The sequence below is a fragment of the Lissotriton vulgaris genome, chromosome 10 (genome assembly GCF_964263255.1).
Source record: "Lissotriton vulgaris chromosome 10, aLisVul1.2, whole genome shotgun sequence".
Taxonomy (NCBI): domain Eukaryota; kingdom Metazoa; phylum Chordata; class Amphibia; order Caudata; family Salamandridae; genus Lissotriton; species Lissotriton vulgaris.
In genome coordinates this window covers 894,762,466-894,785,450 of record NC_141698.1, presented here as the reverse complement: position 1 = coordinate 894,785,450, position 22,985 = coordinate 894,762,466, and the positions used below count along the sequence as shown (strand labels likewise).

At 40.9% G+C, this 22,985-nt stretch overlaps 1 protein-coding gene across 1 annotated transcript in view; it reads left to right on the top strand.

Annotated features, from left to right (window-relative positions):
• The first annotated feature begins 4,707 nt into the window (after positions 1-4,707).
• The window catches only part of LOC147688970 (uncharacterized), a 52,443-nt gene continuing 34,165 nt past the window's right edge, over positions 4,708-22,985 (top strand). Inside the window, exons 1-4 of the mRNA XM_086939990.1 lie at positions 4,708-4,816; positions 6,149-6,199; positions 6,888-6,949; positions 7,665-7,730. Coding sequence (XP_086796116.1) covers positions 4,768-4,816; positions 6,149-6,199; positions 6,888-6,949; positions 7,665-7,730 — 228 coding nt within the window. The 5' untranslated portion in view covers positions 4,708-4,767. The remainder of the gene's footprint in view (positions 4,817-6,148; positions 6,200-6,887; positions 6,950-7,664; positions 7,731-22,985) is intronic.

Sequence of the window (22,985 nt, the reverse complement as noted above, 5' to 3'; positions counted from 1 at the left end):
AGACCGAAGAAACTCTACAGCATCATCAGACAACAAACCTCCAAGCCAGTGTCCTCCTCTGTACAGGCATCCAAAGAACTCTGTGATAACTTTGCCCTCTTCTTCAACGATAAGATAGCAAGAATCGAACTATCATTAGACATCAATGAATCACACCCCAAGAAGAGCAGCTCCGCTGTACCCCCTGCCCTCTCTCCTGGCTCTTCTCTCACCCCCTGGCTTAGCTTTCGTCCTGTTCTAGAAACAGAGATAATCTCGCTGATCTAGTCCTCCAAACCATCAGCTCACATCTCAGAACCCATTCCTCCTCTACTAATCAAAAAACGGAAGCACGCTTTTGCACCTATATGTGGCAAAATCATGAACAGCTCCTTAAAAAATGAGCGGTCCCTGATTGCCTAAAAATGGGACAAGTCACCCCCCTGCTGAAAAAACCCGGTCTAGACTCGACAGAGCTGAACAATTTCAGACCTATATCTAACCTCCCCTTGCTCTCAAAAATACTTGAACACTGCGTTCTTCATCAACTGAAACAACACCTGGTCCTCATCAACCTCCTAGACCCCACCAGTCTGGCTTTAGAAAAGGCTGCGGCACAGAAACCGCGATGCTGAACATCATAGATGACATCCATGGTTCTCTAGACTCAGACAAATGCTGCCTCCTCATTCTCCTTGACCTCTCTGCAGCATTTGACACAGTGGACCACAAACACCTCATCAAGGCTCTCCAAGAAAGAGCTGGCCTCGGCGAGGTAGTTCTCAAGTGGTTCTCCTCCTTTATACACAACCGCACCCAATTAATAAAAATCAAGAACTTCACCTCCGAAACCCAGCAAGTTAAAATGGGCGCCCCCCAAGGTTCAGTGCTCTCTCCACAGCTTTTTAACATCTATATGGAACCGCTCGCCAAATTACTCAATAAAGCCAACATCCGCTTCCACCTCTACGCGGATGATACGCAGATCTATCTGGAAACCTCCTCTCTCACTGACATCCAAAGATTAAATGATGTCCTGAAAGATGTTCAATAATGACTAACAAACAACCATCTGAAACTAAATCCAGACAAGACCGAGACACTCCTCATCTCGAACAAGGATGACAACCCTCAAATCACTGAATGGCTAAAGGCAATCGATGCGCTCAAAGGGAATCTTACTCTAGCAGACTCTGTTAAATCTCTTGGCGTCACCCTGGACCCAAAACTAAACATGATGAAACACATTAAGAGCTCTGCCAAAAGTGCATTCTTTAACCTCAAACTTCTGAACAAAATCAAACCCTACATTCTTAACAAGGATCTCAAACTGGCCACTCAATCCCTGGTACTGTCAAGACTGGACTATGGGAACGCAATCCTAACAGGTATTCCTAAATCGCACCTGGCACCGATCAAAAGAACATTACATGCGGCAGCCAGAATGATCACCGGCATCAAAAAATCTGATCACATCTCCCCGGCACTCAAAGAACTCAAATGGCTACCACTAGAAATGCGAAGTAACTTCAGGACGGCCTGCCTAACCCACAAAGCCCTCCATACCGGCAAACCCGAATACCTGGCAAAAAAACTCAAAAAAGCTGGTCAAGCCAGGAATCTGAGAAGCTCTAACTCCCTCCTGCTCATCCTACCTAAAACCAGAAAGAAAAGAACAGCAGACTGCTCTTTCACGGGAAAAGCCCCTAAAATTTGGAACTCCATCCCCACGCACATCAGAACCATACCGTCCTTTGTGGAATTCAAAAGCCAACTCAAATCCTTGTTCCTCATCCGTTCCCTTGGCTGTGGATAACATGTAACAGACTGCAACACCAAAACTTTGTGCCCACATTGAACCCTGATACCAAAGAAACTCTGCAGTACATTTATGCAGCTCTTATTCTTACTCGTGGATTGTCAATTCCTTTCATATGTTATGCCTTTGCTGATTATATACTATTCTATTACTGTAAAGTGCAGTGAACTCTGAAACCAAAGAAGCTCTGCAGTACACATATGCAGCTCTCATTGTCACACTCGATTGTCAAAAACCCTTCATATGTCATGCTTTTGTTGATTATATGCTATTCTCTTACTGTAAAGCGCTCTGTTACCTCTGGGTCTTGACAGCGCTATAGAAAACTTCAAAAATAAAATAAAATAAATAAAATGGTGAGGGTTTCGGAGGCCAGAAGAGGTCTCTCCTGGTGACCCAGCAGGGATGAAAGGGCACCAAAATTGTCTAAAACAGCCCACTGGGGTAGAGAAAATGCTGAATGAATATTGTTTTCCCCTGGAACTGGCTAGGAATAGTCATGCACAGTGCTCCACTCCGAGAACCTTCCAGAACCGCCAGGGAGGGCCTAGCCCCTGGGGTCCCCCCAAGAAGGGAAACAAAAACAACGAGGCAGAGAGGGGATATGCAAGGGACTCTAATCTCACAAGTCCATTCATCCTCAAAGGCCCTCATCTCCTTGGTAGCCGATGCAATGGAGGACGAAATAAGCACCAACGTGATCTTTGATTCTCTGCTCCAGGGTCTCAAATCACTCAGGGTACCCAGAAGGAGGAGATTGGGCCAGGTGTCTTTCTACCGTCGTGCCTGGGTCTGGGAAGGACAGGGGCACCTGGCCTTAAGTCTACTGCCCGCACTGACTCTGAGTGGGAAGAAGGTTTGTTTTGCTTCCTTGAGGAGCATGAGGGGAAAGCCAGCTACCAAGCAGCACACAAGAGCTGAGCCAAGGATGCAGGGAGCTGGTATGGGCCATGGGAGCTCTCGAGCTCCACCCACAGCCCTTAATAAAAATTATGAATATGGCTGCCTGAAGTAGGATGGGGAGGTGCTAATTTCTATTGAGTTGTTAGTGGCACCAGTTTAGAGTGTGTTTATAAACACTAAACGTAAAATTAAAATAGGAAGTTCACACTACTTTTATGCAAGAAAAAAGAAAAGTTAAGCAAGCTCCTTTAAGACCTTGAATTGAAGGAATCTTTGTCCCATCATCAATCAACAGGGCATGATTCTTTCTGTGTGCCATAGGTGAGGTGCATTCTGCCAGTAGACAAGTCAGATGATGACATGGAAGAAGACTTATGCCCGAAACTAGAAGGTGTCGTACCTTTCTGGTTGGGAACTGTCTTGGCAGCTTCGTTTGCAATGTAGGGTTTCAAAGCAGTATCAAGATAAAACGGATTGTGTGAGGAATCTATGAAAATAGCATGGTTACTGGTTTAAATAATTGTTGTGAGGTTCGTAAGCTCACTGGAGGAAATGATGCAGCTTATATTAAAGGGAGAGCTAAGTAGTCAATGTTAGGAAACTTAAGACTGACCTTGAGGAGACAAACAAAATGGTCACTTAATGGGGACCATGTGGCAATTGCTATGTGATCCTGGCAGTCAAACGTGGACTATGAGGTGTCCATAGAAGAAGAGTCCAAGTGCTCACAACAAGGGTGGGGGTGTCTTACATTGATGGGTAGGGATGGTTGTCAAGTGTGAGAATAAAGCAGAGATGTCCAGACGTGCATTAAGAGGCTGTGCCGGTAGGCGGGGTGCAACTTAAAAACGTAAAAAACCCAAATATGATATTAACTCAAAAAGTTGAAGAAACAGGAGCTGTCCTGTTGTAACCTCAGTTAAAGTAAAGTAAGGAAGTCATGAAATGCTTGATCTAAGGATATGTAGCATTGGTGATACAAGACACGGTAGCAGAAAAGCAAAGAGCTTCTTCTGTCCTAAGAAAGAGGCAGGAGAGGAAGATGTAGCATGCAGACACACACATTACTTTACCGAAAAAAGCAATTTTTGTTGTTGTTAAGTGAGTATATATTTCTCTTCTGCTATGCTACTTAATTTTGCAATGTTGAGGTGAGAATGCAATAACACTTCAGTTCTTGCCATAAAACCGCACATGGAATCAATGATTTCAAAGTATGGGATTAAGCAAATGGCCAGAAGATGTCTTGTTTCGTCTTAATACAGTAGACCTTTGAGGGGCACACGCTTTGCTGCTGCAGGAAAAGAATACTCTCAGGTCTTATGACAAATTATGATGTATTTAACTATTTAGTGAGTAGCGCCTCACAGCTATTAGGGCTTCCAATCTGTCGCTAAGGAAGGGGCAGCTGCTAAAGTAACTCCTACAAAAGACATGCTACTCCATCTGGCAAAATCAAGGTAACGTGGTTGAAAGAGGCAGTCTAGAAAGAAATCCCTGGCACAAGAGAGTTTTAGACATTAAGGCAGGTTTAGTGTAGTGGATTTGTGCCAGCAATCAAACGCTTTGCAAAGACCTTGCTGCAGAAAATGTATTCTTAATCCTTAACAAATAACAGACACTGAAAGTGGAAAAACACATACACCGTCCCACACACATTAGCTGCTAATAAAATCAATTCCATAAGTAAACGGGGATAAAAATAAAAAAAGCCATATCTCTTTGTTTTTAGATGTAATGCCCCCTTCGACAAATAATCTGTTCTTCCTTATGCCTAAGTGCTCTTTCCACTGGGAACAACAAATACAGACATGACAGTCACACCCTGATGTTTCCTGTTTGAAAAGGGAAAACAAGTGTGGGAAACAGGCACCTTTTAGGTTATCGTCGCTTGAGCGCACTGATTCAATCTGATAAAGTGGTCATTTGATCTGTGGTGTGATGCTCTGGGAGGAGATCGAGGCGATGCTTCCAGTATAAATGTAGGCGTCCTGCATTGATAGATTCACCAAGAGCTTGAACAGAGTATTGTAGCTTAATACTCACTGCTGTCTCATCTCTCAGTCATGAAGATTGCTGTGGTGTTCCTGCTGGTGGCCGTTAGCACTTGCTATGGTAACTAACTTTTATATTACAGAGTTGTGTGTACTGCTAATTTAAGGTTCTGTGTTTTGTTGTCTGTCCATTTTTTAACTAGCACCTCCATTCACCTCTGGCTCACACAACTACTTTCAGAGTTGATTAATTAGAAATCCAAGGAAGTGGCATGATGTAAATTGAATGATGGGAATTTCAAGCACAGAATGCTAAGGGACTCCCGAGATTCCATTAAACTTTCACCAGCATAGAGCACCCCAAAAACCCTCAGCATCAATTAAAGTGTGGTTCAGGCTTGCTGCCAGTGTCTAGACCTTTGGGGATGGACTGCCGAGACTGGCACTAGAGAGAATGAGTCCCACATGCAGCAGGGATTTGGGGGAAGAGAAGGTTTACAGTTTGTGTCCTGGTCCAGGAATTACTTTCTGAGTTTCAAACAAACAGTTGAGTTTCTTGAAACCTGTGGGAAAATGGCACAGGATAATTATCAAAGAAGCATCCAGAAGGGAGACTCTGTTCGTAGTAAAGAGCTTTCTGTTTAGATGTGACTCCATGCAACCTGGAACTTTATAGAGCACAGGCTAGAGGGAGAGTTATTCCAAGTGAACAGTTTTATGGTGCAACATGGCATAGGACGGCAGGCAGGTTTTCTATACAATTCTAAGCTTGTATAGAGATTTTAAACCTAGCTCCTTGCTTTTACGCCATCAACTGGAAATAAGTGGGCGATAAAGGGCACAAGGTAAGCAGTGGAGCCAAAACTTTGATATCTGGGGTTAAAAGGTGTGTGATATCACTTACTTTATGTCTAATATTTTTGTGAGTCAATGTTCACGAAAAGGTTGCATGTGTTAATGATGAAATGATATAGCGCTGGTCTGTAGCACTGAAAGGGCTAATAGGTGGTATATCCATGGTGAACATCACTGGCCTTCATTTTTACTCCCAGGCTTGCTATTAACTCCTGCTGGAGCAGCAATCAACACGGTCCTTGTTACACAGGATGTGGTGAAGGTGGGGCTTCCAACTGAGGTTCTAGTTACCATTTCCAAACAAATTCAATACTATGTTATTGACAATAAACAGGAATAATTCTGAACACGTCATTGTATTTTATGGAATTAAAACAAATGATCTGCATGTTCAGAGTTGCATTCTCCGCCAATTATCATGTGTGTATGCAGTGCTTAATGTATCAAGTCTAAAAGTAAAGTGAGTGACTGAGTGATTGTAGAAAATGGAAAATATATTACAGTTCACGACACAAATGTATTTGCCTTCAGGGAATTTGTACAATACCAATAGCAGCATATTGCAGACTAAAGTCTTATGTTTTTGTTTGTATTCTAGGTTTTGTTCGCCCACATGGTGGTCATGTTCCAGTTCACCCAACCAGTGATGGTAAAGTCCGTAAAACAAACTGTCCTGTATTAGTGGTTAATTGCAACATCCTCCAAATAAATGTATGCTTTAAAGATCAAAAGCAAATCAAAATCAAATCAGAAGCAAATCTCTAGAATTATCAACAGCATTGTCACTGTAAGAAATGATAGAAACACCTCTGCGATCTCGCCGCTCAAGCTTTGTGCACTTAGTACAATGTTGTCAGCTGAATGTGAAGTCTTCAATATAGTGATTTGTTTTAAAGTCATTCTTAAACCCATCAATTGGAAGTAGAGAGATTTATAATGTCAGAAAACAATATTTTTTTAATGGAGCATGGGAAAGTTTGTAGATTTGTATGTCTGGCCAATTGACATGCACTGTTGTATACTTTAGGCTCATTCCATTTGAACATACCAATTTTATGGATTATATGGTAATTAGCTACTTGCCCTGCTAAGTAATGTGTGGTAATTACCTGTAACAAGTGGTTAGAGGTGTGGGACTCTTAAGATGTAAATGCTTCATTCTGATCTGGATACTGAATGATGTATTGTCTTAAATGTTGTAAAGTGTATACAAATGCAGTAAATGAGAGTGTAGGTGAAAGAAAAATATATAAAGTGCATACAACACATTTAATTGACTATCCAACATTGTGGCATATTTCAAAGTGAGGTCTTACACGATTATATTACTTTTGTAGGTTATGTGCGCCCACCTAGTGGAGGGACGGTCCCCTACACAAACTGTCTTGATAAAGTGCTGGTAAGTTTAACACTTGTTGCTGGTAGCATTACTTCGAGCAAAATGTACATTTTAAATTAGTGTATTGTGTGTTAACTAATTTGTAGCTTCTATCAGGATCCATTGCTGTGAGCATTTAAGTTCTGACCTGTCGAAAAAGATTCAGCAAGTAAGCACCTCCACGCTAAGAGGAGAGTGTTAGTAAAGCCTACAAAGTACTATGACATTTGCTAAGAGTAAGCACAATAAATAACTTTCACTAAAACTGAGATGGCAAGTGTCCTAATGCAACCCTTGCAAGAGTGAGATTTTGATGTGCATATTAGTATTAAGTGTAAACCCTTTCAAAGTTGTAGGCAGGGTGAATTTGCAATATTGTTGTCTCACATATGCTGGCTTCTTATAGGAAATGTCAGTTTTATTTTGGGTTGTGTTAATTTTATATTAAAATTCTAAAAACGGTGTAGTAGGGATATGCCACAAGGATATACACAGAGACTCTAAAGCATCATATTAAAAGACTTTGGCAGATTAACTCCATTCTCATGAATGTTATTCAGTCATTTATCATTTTGGCATCATAATGATGCATTAGTTATGATCCTTGGATTCAACATAAACACTGGAGAATATAATATGGCACTATACATCTCTTTGAGAAATCCAGATGGGACTAGGTGGCTAAACCATTATAAATAAACTACTACTACATAACTGTACTTTAATCCTCTTTTAGAAAATTGATGTGAAAAACCTTCTGGCTGCATTACAAGAACTTTTCTGCTCATACCAGAACTGCAAGGTAAAGATATTTTCTTCTCATATGCTTATTTACAGAGCATGTTGACTAGTCCAATCAATAGCTCCTCTGGGACTCCACTCAGAAGTTTCAGCATTTCCGATAACATTTATATATATCACTGTCTCCCTGAATGAACTCTTCTCACAGAGGGACCCTTATTACATCCCATAACCTTTCTCTTTCATGTCCGTCAGTCATTTATGATAGCCCAGTCTGGAATACTTGAACGGCAATGAAAGAGCCACATCAGTGCTCAATTCCTGAGTGCTCCCTCCCACATCTAGTCTCCCATCAATGTTGAATAGGAAAGGATTTCTTGCTGCCTAAGTAATTCCTCTGCCCATAATTGTCATTATCTCAAGCTCATTAATTAGTAATGAATTAGGCCACTGAGTTAGTTGTCGTTCACAAAAATCTGTATGTGCATTTAAGATCACAGGCTAAATATACATCATGTTCATTCAAAGTTTGGCACCCCAAGATAAAGCAATGGAGCACCCTTATACTGGGTTCTGGTAATACTTCTTATTTGCTGCCCTATGAAATGCTACAGTGGAAGTATTATCACTTTGTAACAACACTGATTAGTATTACTATGTCTGGCACTCCTCTAGTCAAAATCTCAAAATCACCTCCCTTCTTCCAGAGGGGTAATTGTGGTATCTGTGCCATAGCACTTTCCACAAGACTAACATTCAAACTAGAATCCACACAAACCCCTTCTACTCAGTGGTACATCATTTTCCTCATATAACTCCTACCTTCCACCCCCTGGTGAAGTCCCTCTTAAAGGTCCAAGTGTTAGCCATGGTTTTTCTTTTTAAGGGTGGGCGTCCACCAGTCTGACCTAAACAGCAATCTCTGTCACTTTGTGTAAACTCAACCAAAATATGTACCATGCTGTGTCCCACATATCTTATGTTTTACCACTTTGAGTTCCATTCACCTCTGTGCAACCACTGTACCTTTGGTGTGTCCGGCAACTTACTTCGTATTTGTGTGTGCCACACACTTTATTGTTATCCACATTTTGAGCTTTGCCCCGTAACGCTGGCAATTCTTTGTGCTGTAAACCTTGCTGTACATGATTCCAGTTTCCCTACAGCGGGGTGTCTCCCACTTTATGTAATCTAGACTCCAGTGCCTTAGATGCTATGTGCCCTAGCAGTCAAAAACATCACTGTCTGGGCCCCTACAACTCAGTATCTGTAACTCTATATCCCCTCTACCAGTCTGTGTTTCCTGCAACTAAGCATACAGATCCACCACTCTGTGCACTTTGCACCACAATATATACTACACTGTTTAGCATATATATCAGTATTCACAAATCTATAAAACCCTCACGTCAGTGTGAATTAGTTAGTGTACCCTGCATATCCAAGCCATCTAATGGGTGCCCCCAACATCACCATCTAAAAATCAATTCATGAATCCAATAGCAAATTTTAATATTTTTAGATAATGAATGTTAAGCTACTGGAAACCTTCCTCAGAAAGAAGAACAGATGAACAAACTCATCACGAATTTCTGTGGGCTGTTGGCAAGATTGTCCCTATTAATTCATAACAGTAAAACATTCTGAGGGACTTGCATATAATTTAATAATACACCCATATTCACAATTATGATCTTTTTCAAGAATTTCTGCTCAAACTATATTTTGAAAAGACTCAAAAGAACCACAGGTGCTCCGATTTGTAATTGAAGGATCATTCTTTAAAGCGAGAAGCTGAACTAGGGGACCCCAAGTATCATCATCCTTTGCCAGTCACCTGAGGAGGATGTAAACCCTTCAGCACTGTATAGTACAATTGACATCTCTGTGGCATGTGACGTAAGAATCTGTATGAGGGGACTGCAAGCCCCATCATCCCTTGTGAATCCCCTGAGGAGGAGGTGGGCCCTCCAGTGCTAAATAGTGCCAGAGACATTCCCGCAGTGCGGGCCATGCCCTGGTTGCACCCATGCAAAGCCAGGGCCAAGTGCATGCCTATCCGCTCCTGTCAAAGACAGGATAAGGCACGGCAAGACCACCTCCCTTGGATGTGCTATTACAACTACTTAACAATGGTTGATATTTGCTTGATAAGGTACTGTTTGATTTACCCACCTTTCAAATAACATCCCATAAGACTATATAATTGAATATATTTTATTCAAACTAGTGTTGGTTCCTTTCCCCTGAATCTGATTTTCTTGGCCCAGTTTCTGCGATTGTGACAGTAACTGGTTTTGCTGCTATGGTAAAAAGCAAAGCGGCCTCCAGCCCTCAAGATCTTCAGAGCAGGAAAAATACAATGAAATACACTGCATACAATTGTACAGTGTAGGATATGCATATTTTAATCGAGGAGCCAGAATGTATGTTAAATAAGATATGCATAATGGAAGTGAAACCAAGAATGTTGACAAAACTATTTGAGGAGAAGAGAGTCCTCATAGCACTTCTATCACCACAACCAACAATCCCACTGACAAATGATTCCAACCAGGCTCCTGAGGACCCAAAAGACAATTTAGTCAGATCTGGAGGCTCTACATCTCTAACTCCACACATTGTTTGTTCTAACATGTTTTCGCCCTTAGAGAATGAGCAGTGCAAAACCCTGAAATCGCAGGGGAAATGGGAGAGGATGTGTGTTCTGTGGCATTTTAGGATTTAGCTCCATCTCAAAACTACATACTCTTGATCCCCATGGAGTTTGGAGAACTTGGCATGTCTTTAACAATGAAGAGCTAAGACTACTTGAAAAAAACAACGGTGATGTTGATTGATGTATTTCATAGTCAGATCCCAGGCTTACCACTGATTACCCCATCCACAGTTGATACCAGTAGTAGTGAACATCTTAATACTTCTGTGCCTGGTACAGGTAGAGTTTTAAATAGCTAGAGGAAAATGAAGACTGACAAAGCTAGCACAAAAGAATATTTGTTTTATACAAATGAGTGAGAAGTGGACACCATTGATCACACACCTTATACTTGAATTAGAGGCACAACAAGATAAGTTTCTGGCGATGGTATGGTAATGGTAGAACTACATCACATAATTATAATCCCTCAGAAAGTGTACGTAAACCAATAACTACATTATACACTTATAAACCCCTTGAAATGGCCCATCAACCCTTCAGACTCACATTTGTATGCACTGATAATAAAAGGAGCTTGAGGGATGTTATCAATTTTACTTGTAATTTAACTCTCCTCATTAGGATCCCAGCAATTAGAGCTTGCAATTACTTGGTTGTCAACACAGCATCACCTACTTATGGTATCCCATCTGAGAGTGAGATCTATATGATTAGGGTCCTTAAGCAAGTTGCATTGGAGAACAAGGTTGTTCACTGGATACAAAATGTTCACTATTACTATTCGGTCACTTATTCAGACATAATTGTTGTGAAATGCTATCCACACACTAGTGGAGTTTTGTAAATCCTAGTTTAGTTAAGGGAATAGTCAAGTGTGGCACAAGGACCAATTCTCCAATTTAAAATGGCCACACTATGGGGCATATTAGCAAGAACCTCCTTAAAAGGGCTTGCCTATATGCTTTATAGAATTCCAATAGAAGCCCAGGTTAGATGTGCAGGACATCTAACCTGGGCTGCCATTGGTATTCTAACATGCATATTAGCAAGCCCATTATCGCCATTTTAGCGTCAGTTTCCTGCCTCTAAAACGGCGATAATTTTAAAGAGGTTCTTGCTAATATGCCCCTATGTCTTATAAACACCCAAAAGCGACAAACTCCCAGCTCAAAGAATCCTTTGAAACCCTCATGTGCAACTGCTGACACCCTATAAAAGGGTTCAGGAGTATCACAATAACTCAACAGGAGGGGTATTACCACACTTAATAATGTCTATCTCAAATGCATTTGTATGTACTATTAATGATTTATTTTAGGTAAACCAATCCTGAGACTCAAAAACTCAAAAGCGATAGCTTATGACCACCCAAGTATCAGCAGTACTCCCTTTGTCCAGTCTAGTGTTAGCTACAATGTTATTGTCAATACTACACTTGAAAATAAGGTGAGCAGATTAAAATCCATAGATTGTTGGAACGCCAACGCCCATTAAATGTGTAAAACCTAGAAAGATCACTATAATAAGCTCAAAATCAAAACAGTAATATAGGGATTGAGGTCATTTTATAGATAGCTTTGATTTCTGTTTATTCCAGGAACCAGGGGCTACTGCTGCTTAGTATTTGAGTAGGAATTTATATAAGGCACCCATACATCATGCTCAGTGCAAAAAAGATCAGCTAGAATTGTATCCAAGCCTGGGACCTTCCCGATTTTCCCTGCAGTTATAGAAGATTGAGCTGTAGAAGTTTCCAAGTTGTGGACAAAAATTCAAGTGCAGGCCAGGCTTCTGGTGATTTGAGCATTTGTCTGAGAACTTCATTGTCTGTGGTACTGAGCAAATTCCCACTGGCTCTTTAGACATACTAGAATTAAACGTAATTACTTTAAATAATGTGAAACCTGTTTTACTAATCAATATCTACTGAAGATGTATCAAGCCTTTATGCTGGTTTGATAGCCTTCTAACCTCTTACAGCAAAGATTCTCTTATAATCATTGGGGGACACTTTAATACGGCATTTGAACCCTCTGGGCTGGTAACAGATTTAGCATAGGATGAAGATGCCTATTGCAGCATCCTGGAATTACCTACACCCCTGAAGATACAATTTACCAAATTAGCCCTGCAACTAGGTGTCATCGTGTAGTTATACTGTCTACAGGCTTACAATGGTCATTGCCCCTCGGAGATTGTTGCAGCACCAACTTTTAAGAGAGTAACATATAGTAGCTTTATTGATTATTTACTTCTTGATTATTACAAGAAATGATCAATATGATAGTTGTTCCATTCCCGAGTCCTCCATTTAACTGAATCCTTGATTGAAGATTTATCAGCCACTGGGAAAGCAGGAGGCAACAAACTAGTTATCACCAATAAGAGAGGCAATGAAAGTGGGGAAGATTGTTGGAACCCCAACGCCCATTAAATCATTAAATGAAACCATTATTCCTGTATTGGATTTTGTAATGATCATTTAGATTGCCCCTCGTACTAGTGTAGGCACACAATACATTATTTACTAACATTAAAGAACTTTTTGAAAGACATCAAAGCGAGTACAAGTCTGCCTAGAAAACAGAAGTGATTTAATCGTGACTATCAGACAGGAAAGAGTCTGCTGATTGCTGCTATGAGGCAAGGGACAGAGATAAAATACGAACTAACAAGAAAAGCTTACAAAAAAACTCACTGAAGACCAGTGTTTACCTGGGAAACACAAAATGAACTAAAAGCAGCAAAACCTAAATATTTTAAAGTATTTCCAGAACCAGAATCAGAATTAACTTAATTTGGGCGCAATTTTTACCAGTAAAAGCATGAAAAATATGACAATTAAAACATAAAATATAAAAATAAAATAGTATATCTGCACATAAAAGCAACTGCAGAAAGTAAGTCCAAATTAGCAGTAGATTAGGAGAGCATAGTGCCATGGGCGTTTACAGCATATTTCTGAAAGGAGCCAATATACAGGGTGGCTTCTTCATCGAATAATTGTAGTAATGAAATATAGGCTGCCATACAGTGCCTAATGTTATAAAAAACATTTTTTATGTGGAATTAAGAACTATATTCTATATCTTTTATAAAACTTGCAAAAAAACTATAAGGTGCATTATTGCTTGTCTTGAATTCCCATCCCATTGGCATGGACTGATATCTAGATTTTGCTTAAAGCTTAGGGGGAACACAACACATACTTAGCAGTATCAACTCATAGGTGAAAAAGTAATTAACATTCCCAGTGCCCTTGTGCTTGCCACAAGAAATCAGTAGGGCAGTTAAACACATTCAGGCCACAAAATGTGCCTTCCTCGCCATGCTGTTGAAGCGCCTTGTAGTCTCAGAGTTATAAATTGCTTGTACGACATGTTTTTTGTTAAGGGCATTACAGATACTCAGCTTTTCCAAGGCACTCTGCATACCAATTTTAGAGTATTTAGATTTGACAAACGCCAACCATGGTATTCGAAGGCCGTTATCAATTCAATTCAATATAACTTTATTCGGCGATTATGTAAAAAAAAATAACCATAAAAGTACAATTAGTATATCACAATTTAAAAATTTGTAGAAATATAAAAACAATCATGGTACATTAAAAATAAACGGATTAAATTTCATACATGAATTGATTTCCGTGATCTAAAAAAAATTTTTAAGAACGCAGAGACAGATGCAACAGTTAATATGTTATCTAATTTCTGAATGGCTAAAAAGGCAGGACGACATTGCCTAAGTTCCATACTCTTCAATATTGGTACAATCCATCTTGTCCTAGGAATAATATGGAAAATTCGCAATATTGCATCATTTAAGCGGGAAGTGAAGAGCTTCATGATTAGCAAATACCTTGCTTAGATAAGCTGTCCCGACCTTGAGCTGCTCTCAGAAGGAGAAGCTCCAACTGGAATAATATCAAAGCTATTTGATGACTCAAGACTTGAGATTTATATAAGATGCGGAGATACTCTTACTTAATGACCTGAAGGGCAATGGGATAATATATCTTAACTGGGTATATGGCATATGATATAAGCTTAGCCTTACCCCACATCTCAATACGAATTGCATGGTACCTGTGCTTTGCATATATACTATTCCCTCATATTCATATCCACACTATCTACCTCATAACGGCTATGTTTTTAGAAAAGGTTAACACTTGTTAAGTCAAAACTTTACCATCGCCTACCTAGGAATATGGGCATATGATATAAGCTTAGCCTTATCACACTTATTAATGCGATTTGCACATGTGTTTTGTTTTGCATATATACTGTTCACATAATTGTATTCATTCTATTATATACCTCATATCTGTTTGTTTCCTATAATGTCAACATTTGTGTTGGTTATCTATTCTGATGTTAAGCGCTCTGATACCCACGGGTCTTGTTCGCGCTATATAAAACTCTACAATAAATAAATAAATAAATAAACATGATATGCATATCCGATTGGCTGGACAAGTCGTCACATGGACATTTGCAAAGTTGTCGTGTCCAGTCATTCATCTTGGGGAAACTTAAGAATTTAAATAAAATATTTAACCGAAACCGTGTGAAAAGAAACCTTTCAAAATCACTCATGTGTAGCCTAACATACGGTTGAATATTAAAAGTAGTCATTGTTAGGTGGTGAGCCACCACAGTAAGTCATTTCGGTATTAGTTCTATAATCTCCCAAATGGGTCATACAAAGATTTTTAAGTTCTTTCCTGGAGACATGACACATCAATGAGGGATCACTATTGTATTCTTGGTGGCCTATTTGTGCGAGGAATGTCTTTACATAATTTAATCATCCTGGCTTGCTAACATTATCAAGGCTCATCACACCCTTCAATATAAAACGGTAAAAAAACACACTCCTCAGTGGTCCATACCCTGTGCCACAGAAGAACCGGTGGTACCTTGATAACATCTTCTAGGTATGGTTGTCCTAGTTCAGCATGGCAGATAAACGTGGAAACACTATCCGGGACTGCTAAGAGGTATCTCATAAAACCATTTTCTGCCACCTGTAGTGATCTCACGTTTGCATAGCCCCATATTCCTGCACCATAAATTGCAATTGCTACACAAGTTGCTCTATAAATGCATAAAAGTTCCCCAATCGGTCGTCTGCCCATTTTTCTACTAAAATTGGTCAGGGCCATTATGATTTACAAAACAACAACCTTCTTAATTTTATCGCGTTATTCCATGAGCCGGACTGATCGAACAGTATTCCCAAATAGGGAAAAGTGGTGGTAAAATCCAGTGGTTTCGAATTAATGTACATCACTTTTTTCTTTTTATCTGCACCAGACCCGCAATTCATAAAGAACGTTTTCGTACAATTATTTCTCAAATCCAAATTTGTCATGAATTGGGAGAAAGATGTAACCATCCTTTGCATGGCCACGGGCGTTCGGGCCATCAAGACCGTGTCATCCACATATAGGAGTGCCAGGACAGATCTATTAGCTATCATGGGCATGTCCCTGCACTCCTGCAACAATGTTCTTTCTAGGTCGTTAATATAGATAGTAAACAAGAAGGGGGCAAGAACGCATCCTTGCCGCACTCCTCATGAAATACTAAAAGGCCTAGTGCACTCTCCATTCTTACCAAATGTAACTTTGGCTCATGCCTCCGAATAAAGATCCCTGAGGAAAAGAATTATGTTTTCATCTATCCCTAATTTCCCTAAAATCAACCATAGCTTGCTGTGGGTGACGCAATCAAAGGCTGACGTTAAGTCAACAAAGGTTAAAAATGTGAAACCTCCCTTGGCTGTATTATATTTTTCTAAAAGAATATGCAAGTTAAGACCCTGGTCAATGGTGCCAAGGCCCTTCCTAAATCCATATTGAAGATTACTAATTATCGAATGTTCTCCAGCCCATGATTGAAATCGATTTAAAATCATGCGACCGATAATCTTAATTGTTGAGTCTAGTAATGATATAGGGCAATAGCACGAGCAACTTGTTCTATCTCCCTTTTTAAATATGGGTACAATAATAGGCTCATACCATGACGGTAACAATCCGGTCGAACAGCATGCATTAAACAATTGTGTAACGAGTGGGCCCCATAGAGCCACGTTGTTTTTGAACAAGCCAACCGGCACCCCGTCCGGGCTCGGAGCCTTTCCTCCCATACTAGATTTAGTACTAGGTAATACCCAGATCCACTCTCTTAAAAGTACGTGAGGGCTCCTCGTCCACTACACTCTCAGTTTGTACCTGCTCTGATGTCATTGAGGCACTATATAAGTCTGCGTAATGTGATACCCATTCACTCTCTAATATAGCTATCTCTACACTTGCTTTTACTTTATCATTTAAAAAAGGAGCATTAACTACCTTCCAGAAAGCTACAGTATCTTTTTTCAAAGAAGCCTCACACAAAGAATCCCATGCTTCCTTTTTCAGTGCATCCTTTCTTTTTTTCAGGATCATCTTATAGATCTTTCTCAAATCCCTTATTAAAGGCTGATCTTTATCATGGGCATTTAGGGCACACTTAAGATTAGAATAAGCCTTAGTGCAGCTGTCGAACCAACCTACTGTATTTTCTCTAAGGTTATTCGTTTCTACCCACAGACTTGTTTTAATAGGTGAGGAAATTACTGCAAAGTTTTTAATAATTACAGAACTGTCTGAATTTTCATCCAGACAATCACCGATACTGAATTCACATTTCTTTACTAGATTATAGAGAAAATCTTCTGGGATGACCTTTGTCCATTTTAGGGAATACCCATTTTGTCTATTCAGGACAATATTATCCCTAAGCTTCCTTGGTGAACTATTTTTATTGGGTTCTTGATGAGATGTTAGAATTTTGACACTTAGGGGAAAATGATCGCTTAGAGCATTATCCAGGGTATTAAAATTCTTGACCTGTCCACTATATCTAGCAGATATCAATATATAATCAATTATTGAAAAAACACCACTGCCATTGAATGTGGGACATAAAGGAACCTCTGGTTGACAAATTCTATTAGCAAAGCCCAAGTCACAGGTAAACATGATTTCATTCACAAGATCCTCGCATACAGTGTGTTCAAAGTGCGTTAGACTGATCTCTTTGTCCAGCATTATACCGCATGTCCCTAGCTCCCCTCTTTTACATAATGAACAATTAAAATCCCCTCCCCAATTAACAAGAACCTCCTTAGTTTTCCAACCTAGCAAACTTTTAACATGTATCCTCAATGCTTTCAACATGTCTTCCATTACCTCCGAGGGAGCATTATTGTAAAAATTTACAATGATCAAACAGAACACTTTATCAATATGTATCCTGATGGTATGATAATATCTATTGTTATGGGGCATCTCTATTTTCTCACATCTAAGAAGATTTGATATGTAAGTACAGAGCCCCCCTTTAGCCCTACCATATGTTGAGCCTATCGCTGGTGTAAATAATGTTTTAAAACCACACAGATGATGGGCCTCTTTAGCCCAGATTTCTTGTACACTCAATATGTCATACTCATTTACAAGATCAATCCAAATTTGATTAGACACCTTTGATTTTTGGCCTGCCACATTCCAAAACATGATTGACCATTCCAACTTTTTCGTTGTACTATCTACCCGGCCAATGCAACCAAAATTTTCACTAATATTGATGTTATTTTCAGTCGTAAGATTGGCTACTGTGCCGTGTTCCTCAATTACTCCAAACTCTTCAATTTTAGGTACCCCAGTTCTCACACAAGGATCTAATTGAGAACAATTTACTCCATCTAGGGGATCACCATTTAGATGTTTTACATTTGGTAAATTTAGCGTCACATTAACATTAGGGTTCCAGGGACTCAGTCAATCTACTCCTTCAAGCCCATAAAGCATGTCAAAGTGATTAAATGTCAGGATGTTAAATTGGTTTTTATGCATGATCATGGAACCTCCTCATTGTACCCCAGATGGATACAAGTTTGATGGCACACTAAAGGAGGGAGGGTAAAAATAACTTAAATCAAAAGTTTGTATTCCACTTACCCCTCTTAGGTGGTGCTAGTCACAAATGTGATGAACCACCCGTCTATCCCTAAAATTAACAATGATACAATCACCAGCTAGGTCCTTTGATCCATGGCCCACCCAACTTACTCTTCATGCATACAATATCTCACTATGTATGTGAGAAGGGAGTGGTCCATTGTTGTTTAGCCAAAAGTTTACCTTATTTTTTAATTCAGAATAAGTTTCTATTTTATCATTGTCCAACTCAGGAACCCCAGTCAGAACGACAACATAAGGAAAGGAGTCTGGTGGTAAATCAATGCGCAAATGAGTATGCTTTGTTTTTACAGGATTTGTTGTTTCCTTAACTACACATGTTGATTTTTGGTCCTGTCCCAGAACCCGGGATCCCGTTTCCAGCCCCCCCCCCCCCTCGCCCTTGACATCCCTCTCTTCCTTGTGTCAATGTCCCACTTTGGGCACTTATGCCAACATGGCTAGTTCCACGTGACAATGAGGAAGGTGTATTAGATGCAGTTGGAATGTGCAATGAGGGAATTATGGTTGTAGGTTCCCATGTTATGTTACTTTCCACAACACTTGACTTGGGTATACTCTTTACAGATTTTTTCAGGGTATCAAAATTTACTGTGGTTAGCTGTTCAAATTTACCCAAACTTTTGCTAATCATTTTCAGCCTTTCTAATAAGGGTAACATTAAGGACTTAGGGCCAGATGTAGGAAGGCTATTACCAGTCAATAACTGCCGAAATCGGCTGTTACCGACCGGTAATAGCCTTTTCTGATGTAGGTGGCAAATTTACCGATTTGGTAAATAATGAATCGGTGTTTACCGATTAGGTATTTACCGAATCAACATTTACCGATTCCGTATTTACCTAATCGGTAAATGACATGTAGGAAGCACTTTAAAGAGTGCTTCTGTGCTTTAAGGATTCATTATTTACCACCAACTATTAGTTGGTGGTAAATAACAAATCCCTCTGTAAATGCAAATCTGTGCATTTACACCTGTGCCATGTGACAGACATACATGCCCTTAGGGCATGTATGTGTGCCACATGTGCACACAAGCACTATTGAGGGGTGCAACAGGGTGTCAAAGTGCCACACTGCCACCCTTGACTCTTTCCCTATTTTACCGAATCGGTAATTACCGATTCGGTAATTGACATTCATTCCTATGGGCCTTCAGGCCCATAGGAATGAATGGCAATTACTGAATCGTAACGATTCGGTAATTTTTACCGAATTATTACCTACATAGCATTTACCGATTCTAAAATACGAATCGGTTAAATTTGGTATTTTAGAATCGGTAAATCCTATTTACCTACATCTAGCCCTTAATCAGTTGTTCTATTTTCTCCATAAGTCCCTCAACAATTTGGGCCGAAGGCAGGGGAAGATCAATCGACTCTATCGGCAAAGCCCTTGATGGGGGATTAGATGTTGGTGAGAGTACAATAACTGATGGAGCAGAGATCTCAGCTTCACCATTCTTAGTTACTCTAGACATTTTCGTTATCTTTGGACATCTACCCTTATGAGTACCCCCTCCATGCTTCCTCTTAGCAGTGGGTCCTGATGCTTGTTTTAATGGTTGGGAGTTAGAGTTAGGTTTCGATGTAGACCTTGTAGGTAAGCCTAAAGCTGTTTTATTAAATGTATCATCCAAAACAGAATCATTAATTAAAGCAGAAGGGCTCCGGTCTCTTATCTCAAGTCAGTTTGGCAACCCCTGTAGCTGGTGGTCATTGCCTTCTCCCGCAATAGTGTGGTTAAATGTTAGTATGCATTAGTTGATCTGGATGTTCTGGCGAGATTACTGACATTAAACCGCCTAGTGATGATCGTTTGTACATAGGGTCCAATGACAGGCGACGTTCAGTCAAGGCTATCTCATGAACTAATACTGATGTGGCCCTAGTTAGAAACTGGTTTAATGACCCAGCAACACACCCGCCCGTCACTGCTTTCTTTCCTTTCCCTGCACGAGCTGCCATTATTCCTGCTTGCTTGGCTATATAACGTAACCGAATTTTCCTATGCCACGAAATACAACAGATTTCAAATCAAAGCTAATAATGTCCTTACGATGGTAACTTTGTTTGAGGGGTGTCCCAGCCCAGCCTCCTTCAGTCTCAGATGGGCTCAGACGGGCCCACCCTTGGCCCGGCGCCCGTTCCGCGCCGCGGGGTGATGTTACACTTAAATAGCCAACGGACAATGCAACGCAGGTGTAGCGTGTCCTGTGGCCCCCTGGGACCTGGAGTCCCTCTGCAGTTCGTGGTTCAATCCTCACAGGCAGAGAAAACAACAGCGCAGCGGCTTCCGTGAAGCGGGAGCGGCAAGATGTTAAAATGCTGTTGTGGGCAATGCGGTACAAAAGGGGGTGGTGATGGACGGAGCATCTGAATCAATCAAACACTTACACCCAGTCAAAAGATCTGGGTTTAATCCATCACCGTTCTTTAGCCCAGTCTGCCACCCCAGTTCAGACATGGCTATATGCAAATCAGTCTGACCCGGTGCCTCATGGGAACAGTCCAGCCCGAACTGCCAAGCCATGTCTTCCCTGGACCGGAAACAAGCTTCCGAGGACTAGTTTCTGGCATTCCAGCCGTCTTCAGCCCGGCTTGCTTGAATCCAGTGGCAAAGTGAGCAAGGGACTCATGTCTGAGCATACCCTGCCACACTTATGGCTGCCAGAAGCGGTACAAAAGGGGGTGGTGATGGACGGAGCATCTGAATCAATCAAACACTCACACCCAGTCAAAAGATCTGGGTTTAATTCATCACCGTTCTTTAGCCCACTCTGCCACCCCAGTTCAGACATGGCTATATGCAAATCAGTCTGACCCTGTGCCTCATGGGAACAGTCCAGCCCGAACTGCCAAGCCATGTCTTCCCTGGACCAGAAACAAATTTCCGAGGACCGGTTTCTGGCATTCCAGCCGTCTTCAGCCCGGCTTGCTTGAATCCAATGGCAAAATGAGCAAGGGACTCACGTCTGAGCATACCCTGCCACACTTATGGCGGCGAAAAGAGGTACAAAAGGGGGTGGTGATGGACGGACCATCTGAATCAATCAAACACTCACACCCAGTCAAAAGATCTGGGTTTAATCCATCACCGTTCTTTAGCCCACTCTGCCACCCCAGTTCAGACATCGCTATATGCAAATGCGGTCCGGTCCTCACAGGCAGAGAAAACAACAGCGCAGCGGCTCCGCTTTATCAAAAGAGAGGGAGACCAATATTATATCTCTAGTTATGGCCGCCTCCTCATTATGCCAGATTGCCAGCCGTAGTATTGTTGGAAGCCGTCCATCTGATGCAGTTCCCTAGATAATGTAAGCCGAACTCCTCATGACAAATGTAATGGGTAGTTGATATCGGGGTTGAGGCGAGCTTTCACCAAAACCTATGTTTTTTTCCGCTGTATAGCCACACAGTTTGAAATAACCTGCACTCCCGCTCCATTTGTTGCAATATAAGTGTGTTGTGACTTATATGTCTTGAGTTGACATGGCAACAGTCCACCCCCCACCCCCGAGGCTGTGGGAGATTAAAGAGAGAGTCAATTGCCTTTGATAGCTGCATCCTATTTTTTTGTTGTTAGACCTGGCATCTTTTGCCATGATTTCCATGGTGATTTTGCTTCTGACTTCCTGCTTGATTGTGTGATGCATTTTGCTTTTGCTGATTTTAGGACTCCGGGCAATTTACCACTGCTAAAATGCAAGCGCTCCCTATTTAAATGGTATCACTGATTGGATTATCTATGATATGCATATTTTATTTACTAGTCATTCCCTAGCAAGGTGCACCAGAGGTAACCAGGCCCTGTAAATTAAAGGATACTAGTAGGCCTGAAGCACTAATTGTGCCACCCACATGAGTAGCCTTGCAAACATGTCTCAGGCCTGCCGCTGCAGTGTCTGTTGGTGCAGTTTTAAGCCATCCCTAAGGTGGGACCAAGGCAGCCTGTGGGCAGGGTGCAATGAGTTTAAAATGTAGGACATGCACTGGTGTGTATTACATGTCCTAATAGTGAAAATCTTTTACGTTTAATTTCCCACTGGGAACTAAGAAATATTTGAAGGTTGGGGTCTCTGAGCTCACAAATGTAAAAATACATCTTTTTTGTGAAGTTGGTTTTTGAATTGTAAGTTTGAAAGTGCCACTTTCAGAAAGTGGGCCTTTTCTTGCTTAACATTTCTGTGCCTCTGCCTGTCTATAGAATACACATCCAGGTTGGCTGACAGTTGGGCTCTTGTTCATTCACTCTAGACAGTCACACAAAGGGAGCTGAGGTATGCCCTGCATTTCATGATGGTCCATCATCAGGTGATGGGCCTTTCTGAGCTAGAGTGGTGGTAGGAGTTGTCCCTGACACCTGAATTGGGTTGTGCCTGTCCGCACACAAAACAGTCTCTGACCAACTGTAGTGTGTCTGGAGCCACGGCAGGGAAAGGCAGGGTCTTGCACACTACAAAGACTTTCCTTTGAAGTTTGCCTACTTTAAAGGCAGAAGCGGTATAAGTATTGGACCTCTGACACCCAAAATCAGAAAACGTCTGGACTGAGGACAATCTGGCAGGAAGAAGAGCTGGAGAAGCTGTCAGGAGGGACTGCCACTTTGCTGTT